This window comes from Trichophyton verrucosum (genome assembly GCF_000151505.1).
Source record: "Trichophyton verrucosum HKI 0517 chromosome Unknown contig00360_1.f1.exp, whole genome shotgun sequence".
NCBI lineage: Eukaryota > Fungi > Ascomycota > Eurotiomycetes > Onygenales > Arthrodermataceae > Trichophyton > Trichophyton verrucosum.
The window spans coordinates 133,824-149,098 of NW_003315402.1; the positions used below are offsets into that span (position 1 = coordinate 133,824).

General features: G+C 48.4%; 6 protein-coding genes across 6 annotated transcripts; 2 read left to right on the plus strand and 4 right to left on the minus strand.

Annotated features, from left to right (window-relative positions):
* Positions 1-685: 685 nt before the first annotated feature.
* On the plus strand, positions 686-1,411 carry TRV_04670 (uncharacterized protein; the record flags this gene model as incomplete). The annotated part of the gene is made up of 1 exon (XM_003021192.1): positions 686-1,411. The coding sequence occupies one exon, from the start codon at positions 686-688 to the stop codon at positions 1,409-1,411; it is 726 nt and encodes a 241-aa protein (XP_003021238.1).
* Positions 1,412-3,726: 2,315 nt separating this feature from the next.
* On the minus strand, positions 3,727-5,024 carry TRV_04671 (uncharacterized protein; the record flags this gene model as incomplete). Its single annotated transcript, XM_003021193.1, has 2 exons — positions 3,727-4,533; positions 4,602-5,024. 2 exons carry the CDS (start codon positions 5,022-5,024, stop codon positions 3,727-3,729), a joined length of 1,230 nt encoding a protein of 409 aa, XP_003021239.1.
* A 1,523-nt stretch (positions 5,025-6,547) lies between these two features.
* Positions 6,548-7,587, minus strand: TRV_04672 (thermotolerance membrane protein Dlt1, putative; the record flags this gene model as incomplete). The annotated part of the gene is made up of 2 exons (XM_003021194.1): positions 6,548-6,605; positions 6,686-7,587. The coding sequence occupies 2 exons, from the start codon at positions 7,585-7,587 to the stop codon at positions 6,548-6,550; spliced, it is 960 nt and encodes a 319-aa protein (XP_003021240.1).
* A 307-nt stretch (positions 7,588-7,894) lies between these two features.
* On the minus strand, positions 7,895-10,210 carry TRV_04673 (uncharacterized protein; the record flags this gene model as incomplete). The annotated part of the gene is made up of 1 exon (XM_003021195.1): positions 7,895-10,210. The coding sequence occupies one exon, from the start codon at positions 10,208-10,210 to the stop codon at positions 7,895-7,897; it is 2,316 nt and encodes a 771-aa protein (XP_003021241.1).
* A 437-nt stretch (positions 10,211-10,647) lies between these two features.
* On the plus strand, positions 10,648-11,632 carry TRV_04674 (Mn superoxide dismutase MnSOD; the record flags this gene model as incomplete). The annotated part of the gene is made up of 2 exons (XM_003021196.1): positions 10,648-10,780; positions 10,950-11,632. 2 exons carry the CDS (start codon positions 10,648-10,650, stop codon positions 11,630-11,632), a joined length of 816 nt encoding a protein of 271 aa, XP_003021242.1.
* Positions 11,633-12,302: 670 nt separating this feature from the next.
* Positions 12,303-15,161, minus strand: TRV_04675 (uncharacterized protein; the record flags this gene model as incomplete). Its single annotated transcript, XM_003021197.1, has 3 exons — positions 12,303-14,552; positions 14,606-14,874; positions 15,050-15,161. 3 exons carry the CDS (start codon positions 15,159-15,161, stop codon positions 12,303-12,305), a joined length of 2,631 nt encoding a protein of 876 aa, XP_003021243.1.
* Between the last annotated feature and the right edge of the window lie 114 nt (positions 15,162-15,275).

The window sequence follows — 15,275 nt, forward strand, 5'->3', positions numbered from 1 at the left end:
CAGCGCATTCGCATCCTCCTTCCGACGTCTCCATCTCCTCCCTTCATCCGTGCCGCGGTGCATGCTCCCGTAGAAAATCAACCAGACAGCCTCCTCCTCTTCCCTCCCCATCTCTTCCTTTCGCACGCACCGCTACCATGCCTCGCACACGTAGCTTCCCGTGTTCGTGGGTCTCATGCAAAAAGGTATGTCTGACCGCAGATGCAACGACTCGGCCTCTATGCCTCTCTGATGCTACTAGAAGATGCATCTTTTTACACCTGCTAACATTGATGGACTGCAGGTGTTCAATCGCAAATCAGATCTCTGCAGACACTACCGGATTCACACGAATGAGCGGCCATATCGATGCAACTTCCCGAACTGTACCAAAAGCTTCATTCAGCGCTCGGCGTTGACGGTCCACTCTCGCACACATACTGGAGAGAAACCACATGTCTGCAACTTTGCAAACTGCAGCAAAGCATTCTCAGATGTACATCTCTCTTCACTTTTTGAGGGAGGAACAAAACAAATTTATCTAACGTCCTGCCTAGTCGTCGAGTCTTGCTAGACATAGAAGGATACACACTGGTCGACGGCCGTACAAGTGTCTGGAACCAACTTGTGATCGAAGGTTCGTTTACTATACTGCCAGGGGGGAGGATGGCCGTTGAGAAAAGAATGCGCAAATTGACTCTGTATGATGTATAGCTTCTGTCGCAAGACAACACTCACAAAACACCAAAGCCGCTCACATCAAGCGGAAGCCGTTTCGCCATCTGCGCAATCATGCGAATCAGAGCTCTATTCTCAACAGGCGCAGCACCCGATGTCGATGATGTCACAGTCGCCGCAGGTACCGCAGCACCAACTGCAATCGCAACAGCCTCAGCCGCAGGAACAGCAGCTCCAGTCACAACCACAACATCTACAATCTCAGCCGCGGCCACAACAACATTCCCCTTACCAACAACAACACTCCCCCATAATAGCCGTGCCTGTGGCGGACTACTTCCACCACGCCCAAGCCCAACCAACAACTGTCCATTCCATCCCTATCTCCGCAGAACAATCCATCCTTCCCCCACAGGTACACTACGTCACAACGGGCATGATCCCATCCCAGATCCCCCGTTATGACATCCCAATCACAACCTCAGCATCCGTCTCCACACCAACATCTATGGATCACCTCGCATACAACCATCCCGTTTCGGTATCTATGCCCCAGCAGCAGCGGATCCAAGCACCGCAACCTGTACCAATCCCGCATCAGGCAGACGGAGGCTTCCAGGTTCTCCCTGTTGTTGCAGGAGGAGCTGGCGGACAGTACATGAAGGAATTCGATCAAATGAAGCATGGCCAGCAAAGGTTCTTTGGATCAGCATACCCAGAACAGATGAACTGGGAATTTTTGGGCTTGAGTTAGCATAGCGCTGGCTACCATGCATGGCGATACAACGACGATTACGAGGACTTTACGCAAAACAGACTAATGCAAATGAACGAGTTATTCATTGGAAAAAAAATGCATCTCCATCAAGCGCAGTCTGCACATACCGACCATTTCCCGATCCGTTCCAGTCCGCCCTCCTTTTCTTGTTCATTCCCCGTCTGCGAATACCCCTTATCGCTTTTTTTTATTATTTTTTTTTTTTTTTGACCCTTTATGGACGTCCTTTTTTTTTTTCTCTCCCTTTTGGAACCGGAACGGGCCGGGAACTCAACCAACAAAAGACCAAAGGCTAAAAATATAGGCCAGGACTCTTCACTTCTTCTTTCTACTTGTTTTACTCCAGTTTTATCTGTCCCTTGAACGGCCCGGAAACTTGGAAACGGCCTGGCGTTGTTTATGTTGGCTTCTCTGCATCATTATCATTTATCATTTTCCATAGCTTTCGTTTCCGTCTGGCGCTGAAATATGTTGCTATACCTCTGTACCTACGGTCGTGGAATGGCTGGCGATGTCTTCCTGCCTCGTCATATCTATACATAGATATCTCTTTCTACCATATCCACTGATACATTTTCTTCTCTCCTTTTCCCTCTATCTTTTTCTATACAGCGAGACTTACCTGGTGGTTTAGCTAGGCTCTGCTGCTGGCCTTCTCCTTTTTCTCGTTGATACCTCTGATTTATTCCGTTACTCATCCAAATATCCCCTTATTTAATTATATGGTGGAGGAAAAGAGGACGGGAGGAGACATGAGGATCCGATCTACGGGCCATGTCTGCTTCTACCGAACTCAACGGGCCACTGAACCATGGTTGATGGTTAATGGCTTCGTTTTGGTATATATCTATTCTTGTTTATACTTACTTACGCTTTTGTCTATTCTTCCTTCACTTCTTCCTTTCTTTTTTACTATCTCTTATATATTTTCTTTTCCTTTTCAAAATGTTTATATGGAGAGACTTTCGAATGAATGGGAAATTAATTGGACTTACAAGCGGTCATATATCCTTGCAAGACACATATTCCTTAACTACTTAGCATAGCATAGCCAGCATGGAATTTGACGCTTGATGTCATGTCTCTTCCCATCAGTGAGACGTTAGAAAATGTACGTTTCCTCCATGCCACTATCCTTTGCTTTTTCATGCTATATTATATTTGATGCGACCACTGCGACCGCTCTGCGCTCCCCGTTAAGGTTGATCGATCTCCCGTTCTCGAAAGGAAGACGACACACAGTTCTATGCATATGATCACTCATAAATATAAGAAAAAGGCCCGCGCCCTTCCCTTTGCCCAACCGTCTCGGCCACCTCCTGTCCTCTCCAGCCAGTCCACGCCGCAACGCTCGACTTACGCGGTCTCACAATCGAAAGCAGTGTAACATGATAGGCCAGACAGCTTCGATGGTGCCAGGTAGCACGCGCACATACATGCCACACACCCTGGCACTGACTGCTCTGTCTCCCTTCTGGTTATCAGATTATCCTCTGTATCAGGTTGCAAGGTAGAACATACAACATACATCGGAGAAGTCCCTCTTTGATACCAGGATGGACCGGTGGAAAGCATCCCTATATCCATTTCATACATGGCTCTTCGCAGATACCACTGCGTATCAGTGCTACCTTTCAAATGAACGTTGCACGAGCCGTACGAACCCGGTTTCTCTAGGGGCTAGAGTTACATACATCGATATGTCCTATAGATGCTCTGTATATCCTTGCAGTGCATACTTCGGTAACCTCGACATACACGCCTCTCAGCCACAAGTATGGGCCGCCTGGAAGTTCCTTTGACCTTTGGACCGTCTCTGCCGTTACACGCCATGCCAACTTGTCTGCCTGTTTGATAGCCATCGATCGTAGCTTGGACGTTATATGTTACACTGCACCAGCTGCTAAATATGCAAGGCAAGCCCAAAACTGGAGAAACACGGCAGAGTCGGTGGTTCAGAATAGCTTGCCCTATCGAAGCCGGAGTGCTACCTTAACCAATAGATGTATACGGAGGTTACACCCGATATAACAGAAAGAACGGTACAAACGGCGACCAGATTGAGAAAAAAACAAAAAGGAATGAAAAAACAAGACAGAACAAGGCAAAGTAATCACCCTACGGCCTTCTGGGATAGACCGGGCCAGACGAGCAGCTCATCGAACAGGAACAGGATTGACTGACAGCCAGAAAAGAGCTAGCCATGGAATAAGAAAGGAGGTCAAGAACTACGTTGCGACTTTTCACTTGATCGGTTGTAGTCACCAATGAGCTCACCACATATATGTTTTTCACCAGCTGACTAGCCCTCGTTCTCGATCAAAGCCTCCCCTCAGTTGCGTATCAGGTTTAACAACCTTGCCCTTGAGCACAGTGTACTTGATGATACCTTCACAGTCTTCTGGACGGATTCTGGCAAGCCATATGCCCTGAACAGCGCCCTCGATACCACCATCAATCCCATCGCCGCGATCGTCGTCGTCTCCCTGGCCTTTCTTCTGCGCCTCTTTTTTATACCACTCAAAATCTCTCCTCCGATAGACCATCACGTTAGCGGAGTATTTGTGTCCTCCCACATGCGAGATGAAGTATATACCTACCCCGCCTGGCCTTTCGTCATGAAGATCCCGGTACAAGCCCAGTGGACGTAAGTGGCGTTCAAACTCACGTCGTAAGAGGGGAGCTGACTGGCCGCATCGAGCGTCGCGGGTACGCTGTGAACAGAGCAGTATCACCGCTGCATGTGGACAGGGGCGAGAAAGAAGAGGTGTGGGAATCTTACTAGCAGCGGGCACATCATGAGCTCCCTCTGCGTTGTTCCCACTTATAGAGGAGAGCTGACTTCCCCGTTCTGCGTCTTCAATTGGTTCTGTATCTACCACGGGAGCGCTGTTCGGTAGTGGCGGTTGATTCAGCGGTGTGGTCGTTGTGGCAGCCTTATCGACGAAATGGTGAATCAGGTCTGGCGCACGCGCGGGTGTGACATTCTCCACTATTGTGAATGCAGGTAATATCAAGGCTGTTGTCGGTTGCTCTCCCTCGGGATACATATGGTATTCATCTGGTACTGGCATATTAGAGGCGGATAGTTTGAGCGTCTGCATCATATGGCCGTATTAGCACGTCATGATATCTTGCCTCTGTCCTACGGTGTATAGACACATACCCCATTTACAGGCTTCACCCCACTCTTTTCGACAGCTTCCATAACGCTGCCTTTTTCGTCGGCGACATCTCGAACCCAATCTGTCTTACCCGTCGCAATAAGGACGTGGGTCGCCCATCCTGCGACATTCCCGTATAACTTGTCTTCCAAGTCCACAACAAATTTCGCAGGGTACCGGATCGTACAGCTTGCGCAATCTCTGTCACAATCTTCTCCGTCTAGCTCACGCCGGACTTTGGGGAATAGCACATCTTCACTGGCGGTGGTAAAAGTTATCTGCGTCTCCGCTTTCAGCTCATTATCTGCATCCGCTTCAGCTGGAATATCATTAATTTGACCATCAGTTGATGTAGTTAGATTCGATCGAGACGAAGATGCTGATAGAGAGAGTGACGAGAGTCCTCTCTTTAGGAATGACTGCATAGTGGACTAATTGTTGATATCTTTATCTGTTGGGCATTGTGGGGTTATCAGATCAAAGATTGAAAATTTATCTTATCTGATGCGTCTTAGACGACCCGAGCCTCGCTTCGGCGGAAAAATAGGCGCCGGCTGTCATCACGTGTATAGCTAATAACTTTACGTAAGCAAACAGCTTTTCCAATGTTTCCCATCTTTTCTTTCGTCTGATATCAAACGGTTCCTAATAATTGATAGGAGACTAAGTATGGATTCTCAAACTTTATACTTGAGCAACGCAGTGGAGATACCCGTCAAAAATACCCCTGGCATTAGTTGAATTCACAAAAGGAAGACAGTGTGGCGTGGCATCAGGCTCAAGGCATTGCAGATAACCAACTCACACTGCATATGCAGAACTAAGTGGATCAGCCTGGTTGGGGACGGTTTGGTCCGCAAAAAGAAAGTGGCAGAAGCATCTATTCGGGCGAAGGGAACTCTGATCCCGGCATGTTCATGTATGCCTCAAGTGACGACATATATCCTTCCTTTTGCCCTCAGCAAATACACTTGCACATTTGGCGTATATGGCCGAACCGAATACGACCCGCCCTCAAAGCGTCAACTAGGCAACGGTCTATTTGCTGTTTCTTATGTTATTTCACTCAAACATTCCAAGTTTTACCACAAAGATCCTTACGGGCACCCGGCCATGGAAAACTGTTGTAAAAAGGTGGACTACGAAACAGCACCATTTCTATACGGAAGTCTAGGTAGGCCCCTACACTCAATCTCCCCAGCACGCCGGGAGAAGTGGTTGATCATATAAACCCTTCCACTTCAATATCTTGAGTGGGTATTTCCTGTTTTTAGAAACAGTGGGGGAAAACCGGGTTGATAGAATGTGTATTAATAGTATCTAGTTATTAAGAAGTGTCTGATATCTCCATGACCTGTTTCTTGACCTGTTCTACCGTAGAAGAAGTCACGAAGAATTCTTACCAGCCCCGGGCTTATTTCATCTGGTATTGTTTGTTGGCATGGAATTATATCTGCCGTGGCTCCTTTGCTAGCCGAGGTGCCCCAGGCCGGATAGTTGGGAGAGTATTAACCAAAGCTTGGTATTTGAGCCCGAGCACTCCGCATCGAGGAAAAGTGGAGTGCCCATCCGGGAATCTCGCATAAGAGTAGCTTGGCTCCCCATATCTCTTGGAGCTGCTTAGCTTGGGCACTGATGGATCTTCGGTAAGATTTCTGGCACCATTATATGGCATTTCTAATAGAGACAAGGGTGACAGCCAAATCTCTGGTTGTACATGTATTGAGTCATTGAGACTCATAATGGACATACAACACCACCTGGGATTAGTGGTGTACAACTGGCTTTTATCCACCATATTCATACATGGGAAATTGTGCGGTGAATGACACTCTCCCCGGAATTAACGGAAGCATTTGAGCGTACTGGTTGTAAAGATCTGGTGGATGGGGTTCGCCGTGCCCGCACGCTGCGTGTATCGTTTGTTTCAAGACGGAAGCTGCTCTTATCAGAAGCCGAGTAAATTGAAGAATACCACGAGCGAGATGGTCGAAGTCCCCTGTTCTCTGCAACTGATACAAAAGATTGGTCGGAACTTGAAAAAAAAGGTCTATTTCCGTAAGAAGAACCTTGACCGACAACTGACCCCCCGCGGTCAGACGAGTCCGTTGACTGTATTTCCAAAATAATGGACGGATCAATTCCTTTCATGCTCCGTAAAATTTCAGCGAAGAGTCCTATCATTTCACGAAATTCGTTTTCCTCTAGCGGCCGCGCCGAGAACCGCGAACACTCGTACAACCGAAGAAAATCCCGGATTAGGTGCGGTGGGTCGATCAGATTAAGGCGGTTGAGGTGGTTCAAGTAGTCACGAAGGCACATATTTGATGGCCTCTGCAATACCTCGACAACACGTTTATCTGGGACCTCCTCTTGACCTCTCTCATTCTCCTGAAAGTTATTAGAAGCTTGATGATCCAGTCGCGAGGCTGGCCTGGGGTCCATAGGAGCTAGAGATACAGCTTTCGCCTCTATCAAATGGGGAAGTTCTTTGATGACTACTTCAAACTCCTGGTTTGGAAGATCTTGACAATGCGGTGCCGTCCAGCCCGCATGTGAAATCGAGCCCCAAGGAGGATCTTGATCTCTTGGAATCAGAAGGGACTGGTCAAGATGAGAGGTATCGTCCTGGGTAATATCCCTTGGCCGGGCCTGTTGGGCAATGACAGAGCTCCGGAGGAAGCCTTCAACAACGAGCCTTCTGACAGTCGCTGGTACGTCTGCTTTCTCGACGGGGATCCATGGCTTTGGAATTGCCGCAAAAACGCCGCGGTTTGTGAACAAGCGGCCAGCATATATCACGAAGGAAAATGATAGAGTAAGTAAATACACTATACTGACGGCAAAGATGTTGCCTAGACTGTTGCTTCGACGGGACTGATAGATTATGTCCGCAGGGGAAAGGATTGTCAAGGCTAGGAGAATAATGGAAAGGAAGGAAAAGAGAGTCGCGGAGACGATGCGAAATAGGCGCCTATAAAACGACATGCTGAATATCAAAATTTATGCAAATAAGCCCCAAGGGACTATACGTAGGTTGCATAGCTGAAAAGATGCAGGGCTTCTTGCTTCCTTATCATCTTGTTGTTTGTTCATCCTTTTGATGTTTCCTTTTTGCCCCTTAAACTAAAAAGCATGATTACATAATCAAACTATCAAAGCTAAGCCATAGTTAACTAAATGGACTCAATTTGAGGATAAAAGAACCTGGAAGATCAATGTACCATTGGTATATAAATTATATTTGTACACAGAGTAGGCATCTCTAATTATTAGTTTCAATGGTAGGTATGGCTCAATTCCCTTCTGCACGGGCGACAAGCCCTGCATCCAACCCAGTCGGTTCCCACGTATCCTTGATCTTCTTGTTTTGAGCCCAGACTACGTCTCCCTTCAGATATACAAGAACACCATCCTTCCCATTAGCACTAGCCGTAATCCTAAACAGAGGAAGACCACTTTGCAAATGGGCTTCACGGAGGGGAACCATGAGGAGACCCTCGTCGCCACACCATTCCTCAACGATATCTTTGAATGAAGGCTCCTCAACGTGTACCTTTTGCGGTTTCGCAGGTTTTCCACTTGCATGCTTGTCACGGTGTTTGTGGTGCGATGGCTTTTGATGAGATGATGACGAGGAAGCAGGAGGTGGTAGATCCGTCTTTGCTTTGTCTCCAAGATCGAGGGCCAGGTTCATCATTTCAAGGCCTCGGTTCCATTCCGCTGCAACTTCCGGGATAGCATTGATTTCGTCCGGTATTTGTGACTTCCACCAAGAGAACCATTGGCCAACTTCATCATAGTTTGGTTCTGAGGTAAGCCAGAGGTGCAAGATAGCATGCCATTTTGGGAAAAATTCGGCAGAGAGCAGAAGACCCAAAACATTGGGTTTAAAGAATGGCTTCCACTTCATCACATCTTCAAACGCAGTTAGGTCCTGATCCTGTGGATTGACGTCAAACTCTTCCCGCAGATGGCGGCCAAGTCGGGGTAGAAGATGATTCTGCAAAGCTTTATCAAATTCAGAGTCCAGAACGTCTTTCCACACTTCAATTTTGTGTACAAGGCCGCGACCCAGATCCCAGGTATCCAACAACACCCGAAACTTCCTCTTCGCATCCGACATCAGACCAGTTGGTGCCTTGGGGTCCGTATGATGCTCATCGAGGTAACGTAGCCAGTCAAAAAGCCACCACGGGAAGTGTTGTGATGAGCCATTGTTCTTACTACTCTTCGGCCTCCAGGACTTCAGTGCTGAGGTGAGCTTAGGAACAATTACCTGATTTAGTATATTTGAATATACAAATCCAGGTAGAAGGTCTTTCCATTCCTCCATAAGTGATGTTGCGGGACCAGGGTCATGAACTTCCCACTCATTCATTAGGGCGGATCGAACCCTGGGGAGCCACAGAGTGTACATCATAGACTCGTATGGTGTAGTTGACTGGCGGTATTTTTGTGTTTCGATATTTGCCTTTTTCGTGCGGGACATGAATCGATGTAAGCGCCGGAAATTTGAAACTAGATATTTTGGATTTGACAGAGGAACCCAGTCCTCCAAAGATTCCTTCAACAATGGATGAACGGCAGCGACAGCAACTTCCGGAAGTTGGCATTCATCAATCAAGTCTTGATAGTTTGTTTCAATTTCTTCCAACTTCGTAGTAACTTCTTCCCACCTTTTGTCAAGGTCCTTGTCTGAACTCGTAATTTCTAAACCTTCGATAGCATTTGTCAAAGCGGTTATGTTCTCCAGTTTGGACTGCTGAGCATCCATTTCATCAACAATTTGGGCTTCCTCAAGTTCAACAAACTTCTTTCTCTCGCTGAGGCCTTTCCATTCATCAGCAAACGCTTCGAGGTCGTGACGGGCACGTCGAGCAATTTTCCAAGCTTCTCCTTCATTTGCATTAACAAATTCCATTGGAGTCATCAGGCCAGCTGTTGATGTCAAGAGCTTCTGCTCCTTGCCGGTGGCATCAACTAAGGATTTCAGCACATTGGGAACCGCCAGTCCAGCCGCATCGGCTTCAATCTCCCGTGCTGTCCTATACTTCGGCTTTGCTGGACCTCTAGGTGTACTGGCTCCGCTTCCACCGCTGGTCCCTTCTCGCAACCTCTTCTCTTTGAGCTTTTTACGCAGCTTGCGCTCTTCGTCGGAGCTCGTTTCCAGAACCTCTCCTCTCCTGGCAGCTTCTCGTTTGGCTTCGTCTTTTGCCTGTTGTGACTTCTCCCTGACCGCACCTAGACCAACTCCCTGGGGTCTGAGGACAGTTTCCACAGGGTTGAGGATACCCTGCCCGCTTGTACCAAGACCCTGGCCTTCCACATAGCCCATCTTTGCCATCATGCGGGCTGCAAAGCTGTTGGCTACCATAGGAGTTGACTTTCCTCCGCCGCCTGACTTTTCATTGTTTGTTGCATTCTTCCATGCTGGGCGAGCTGGTTTCGACGCCATGGTCGGAGGTGACGGTGAACGGTTGGAAGCAGGCGCAAAGCCCTGGAATCCGAATGATGGTCTCGCGTAGGCCTCTTCCTCTTCCTCCTCCGAGTCCACGTCACTGATCTTCCGTTTCTGCCTTGCAAAGGACGGGCGATATGTAGAATCCATCGAGCTTGTAACCCGGTGTCGTTCGAGGTAGGACTAGGTATATAACCGGGGAAAAGATAGTGTATTCAAAATGGACGTCCTAAGCTCTGCTCCCATCCCCCACGAAGACCTTTGACTTACTGGCTTGTGATAAGTTGATGTGCCCGACTTTTGTTCAAGGTCGCGCTTCTTCGTCTGCTGGATCAAAAATAAAGTTCGGGACTGATATCGGATAAACTGTATCGCCTTATCTCCGAGACGCCGATGACATCAGTGATTACTAATAGCGACATTGACATCAACAACAACTTTTGCATCTAAAACTTGTCAACATCGATGTTGATATCATCATTCACTAACCGAGGATCACCGAGATTGGAATATATAAGGCCTCAATTCTCCTACCATACTTCAATTGAGCCGACCAGAACCGAGTATAGGCCAGAAATCTGCTAAACATGGCTACTTCTACTCTTTTCAGACCAGCTGCCCGTGCTGGAGCTGCTGCATTCCGCTCGGCCGGTCCCCGGGGCCTTGCAGGTGTTGCTTCTGCTCGATTCATCACCAAGGTTACTTTGCCGGACCTGCCATGTAAGTGTGAATGCATGGGGTAGATCCTTTTGACTTCATGCGCCTTTAAGTTATCGACTTTGTTTACATCCTTCTATTACACCCAATGGAAGCGCCGGGTTGCCTGAATGCTGCTTACATTCTATCCGGATACCATTGGACAGCCTTCACTGACTTGATATTTCCATAGATGACTATGGCGCGCTTGAGCCAGCCATTTCCGGCAAGATCATGGAGCTTCATCATTCCAAGCATCATCAAACCTACGTCAACTCCTACAACGACGCAGTTGAGAAGCTCGCCAGTGCCCAGGGCAAAGCCGATATCCAGACCCAAGTCTCCTTGCAGGCATTGACCAACTTCCACGGAGGTGGTCACATCAACCACTCTCTGTTCTGGGAGAACTTGGCTCCCAAGAACTCTGGTGGTGGTGAGCCTCCATCTGGTGCTCTTGCAAAGGCTATTGATGAATCTTTTGGTGGTCTCGAGCCGTTCCAGAAGACCTTCAACACTGCTTTGGCTGGTATCCAGGGAAGCGGTTGGGGATGGTTGGTGAAGGATAAGCAGACTGGCAAGATCCAGATCAAAACTTATGCTGTATGTCGAGGCCTTTCCCTTTTCCTAGTTCTAGATGCTGACATTCCATTACCTAATAGAACCAAGACCCTGTCTCCGGTCAATTCATCCCTCTTCTCGGCATTGATGCCTGGGAGCACGCATACTAGTCAGTTTCCCTCCATCTGTCTCCAACGCATACACTTACTAACAAATATATGTATAAATAGCCTCCAGTATGAGAACCGCAAGGCTGAGTATTTCGGCGCCATATGGGATGTTATTAACTGGAAGACTGTTGAGAAGAGATATGCGTAAGGAAATCTCTTGTATATGTACAACAGCTCCCGGCTGTATACAGCGGCACTTCGTTATCAATTCTTTCTGAGACAAGTTTCCCAAAACAAAATATTCCCCTGAGCTGTGTCTATCTTTTTGTAACTATATATACAAATTCCTGCGGTCTGAAAGCATCAATATACCTCGCTTAAACAAGCCATGCTAGAAAAGAAGAGAGCCCAATTTAACAGTATAGATATCTGTATCATTTCATCGTCTAACCAGAATACGTCGTGATCCCACCTAGGTTGGGAAAGCATATCTAATTTTATCCCCATAGCACATTCGTTTCACGCACTTATACTTGTTTCTTCTTTTCTTTTTGTTGTCCTCAATCGTTGACTCCTTCCCTATAAAACGCCAGGCTAAGAAAAATCGTATTTGTATACATTCCATGCAAAAAGGCATGTACGAGGATGGATAAAACTCATATAACCTCCAGAAGCTGGAATAGCATCATAAATAAACACCAGGAAGGTCAAAAACACAAAACAGAAAAAAATACATACGGAACAAAATGGGTATGGGTATTTGAAGTGTACAGTTGATGGTTAAAGAAGTGTGTGTAGGCTATGCTATGTCAATGCACAAGGGAGTACGTGAATACAGATGGGTGGTAGAGGGGTTAGGAGGCTCTTATGTATTTCTTTCATCTGCGTGGTCGGCGGACAGAGAAGCGTGAGCGTCGATCAGACGGCTCCTCTGCATGCATTGAAGCAGAGAGTGGGTTCATTTCGGTGGGAGAACTGGAGAGGTCATTGGTAAATGCCAGTGCAGAGAGAGGTCGAGTACTTCCTCGAACGGGCGTTCTTTGTGTCTGTGCGTGTGACGGAACCTTCTGTTGATCGTGCTGGGGATGAGCGTACGCTGATAGAACAGAAGTTGCCGTAGCAGGCGGAGTTAGAGATGGATCAGCATCCTTGACAGTACCGGAACCTTTCATCCAGCCAAAGAAACCGTGCGAGCTGCGCCGTTTATGGTCGTTTGTTTCTGAGGTCTTTGGTCTGCGGGTTGTGCCTCCTGCGTGGGTGGTGGGGGAGGGTGTCTCGTGGTGGTCATTTTGTGGAGTTTTAGGACCTGTCGCTGGTGAATTTCCGGCGGACGAAGAAGGGCCTGCTATGGAATTGCTTCGGACCGCAGGAGAAAGGGTAGGAGTTTTGTTGAAGAATGGAGGACGCAGGTTGATACGCCGACGGGGTTGAAGTTCAGAAAGGACACGAGCACCTCTATTGCGGAAGCCGTTGCTCACAGGAGTAGTTTGCTGTTCATTGCCTGCGGGTTGCTCCATTGGCTCTGAGGATAGATGCTGGGCGGGCTTGATATCTTTATCTTCGTTGGAGGAAGAAGCAGGCAGTGCAGCCTCTAGCCAATCCTCGGGCGTAAGGGACGGGGCATTGGACACCTTTCGAATCTGTTCCTGGGAAGACTTTTCACGACCATTACGGCTCCTGTTTTTGGGTATAACTACGCCCAACTCATTGACAGCTCCGGCATGAAGGGCAGGGTCAAAATTCCGGGTAGCTGGACGGTGAGTATACGCAAAGGATGGAAACATGCTTGCCATCTGGTATTCTTCATCAGTAATAAAGGCTGGCTGAGTCGAGTCACTCCATGTCTCCAGACCGTCGGACAGAATTGTTTCTGCAGTGCTAGGTCGTGTAGTAGCAACGTCGTTTGCTGATCGACGGCGTCCGAGTGTGCGGTCAATGGAAAGTGTTCGTCCAATAGTACTTGAACGGTCATATCGACTTCGCTCAGCAATGATGCTTGTGTTGGATTTGTTGCGCATATCAGCGTATGTTGTGCTCATTGTATCTGGCGTTGGAGGGAGTCTGGCGGCATGATACTGAGGAATGACCAAAGATGGAGGTTCAAAGTTAGAACCTTTTGAAGGCTGTTTAGCCCCAGGCAGAGCAAATTGGTTGTTTGTTGGCGTTCGTAGAATTGCATCTTGCTGACGGGCTTCCTTCGGCTTGGATATTCTTGTCGTTTCCATCCCATCAGGCTGCATCCAGTGTTCTATACGTGAAAGGCTAGTTGGTTTCTTAGATACGCTGTGAGAACGGTCTCGGGGGGATCGCGAGTCTTCGATGGGGATCTTTGCAGTAGCAAGGTCGGTATTGACCTTCAGCTTCGAACGGCCTGGTCCATATGCGTCTGAAGGGCTTTGTGGCGGATCCAGATAGCTGCATTCACTCAATGCACTCAACCTAGGAGACTCCATCTCATGCGTTCCATCATCAGTCCCTCGTGTGGAAAAGGCATTGAATGTTGTTCGAGATTTGTCTGAATCCGTCATATATACATTCCTCAATGCGCTGGTGCTGTTATCCTCTCCCTGAAGAAAGGAGGGCTGACGCTGCGGACGCCTAACGGCGCCTGGAGGAGGAGTGGGAGTCTGGGCATGGACCTCCATTTGGTTGGAGTAGCTACGGGACATTGACGGCCGCTTATCCCTGCGGGAAGATGTGCGCTCGGGGACATCCAGATATATCTTGTTCTTGGGCGTGAGTGCCTGGGGAGAACTAGATTGGAACACAGCGGCCGTGCTGTCACTGGAGCAAGGTCTGGCGGTCACAGGGCGTTCTTCTTCCCTCTGAGCTTCAAAGGCTTCCAACTTCGCTTCTAGCTGGCAGATGAGTTCAACTGCTTCATTGACGGCCTGGTCTCGTTTGTCGAGCTCCGATCTTAGTTCCTCGTTTGACTCTCTGAGTCGTTGGTTATCCTCTTCAGTGGCGCGGAGTTCTTGTAACTCCTGGTCCATAAGTTCCATATGCTGAACCTGCTCTTCGAGTTCATCCATCTTTTCCAATTTCTTCTCCAGAGCAGATACCTGCTGCGTGCGATGGAATACCTCAAGCTTCAGGTCGAAGTTCAGCTTGTTCAATTTTGATACATACTATCTTCCCGTTAGATAGGCTTGTTTATGATGGATTCAACAAGATCGCTTACCTGGTCCATCTCCCTGAATCCCATCTCGCGGGGCTGTTTGAGGCCTGCCGACAGGGCATTGTTAATCTTGCGCTGCTTTTCAGAGGACGAGTCCTCTTGTTGGTCTGTAGTTGCAGCAGTATTAGGGGCCTGGGGACTGTTCTCGACATGATGCTGTTCACAGGCAGAGCTGGCTCGAGGACCACGAGAAGCGCGCTGTTCGTTGATGAGGTTCTGAAGGAGGGTCGACGTTGGGTTCACAAAGGGAGATCCAGCCGCGCTTGAGCTCCCTACAATTTGTTAGCATCCCGTAGTCGTTCATTCTTCGCATGCTATAGCACTCACTTTGCGCTCCATCTGTGTCTTTGGCCTGGCCAGGTATGTGCCTGTATTCTAGAGGAGGGGATAGGTCAGTATTATTATGCAGTTAGACGCTCCTGTCGGAATGGCTGGGGGAGTACAAACCAGCAGGTATATGGACGCCATCGTTCAGCGTATGCAGACGAGCACTCGGCCGCACACTCTGAGACTGCTCGGCAGCCATCTGCTTGCCTTTTGTCCCGTCAGTCTCCCGCATCCTGCGGCTCGGGCAAAGACTTGAGTGCGTACTGTTCAGGCGCCCCGAGGGCTCCAGGGAGCGTCTCTGTCTCGCATCCATGGCCGAGCAATCAATTGAAGCCGTGCCAAAGAC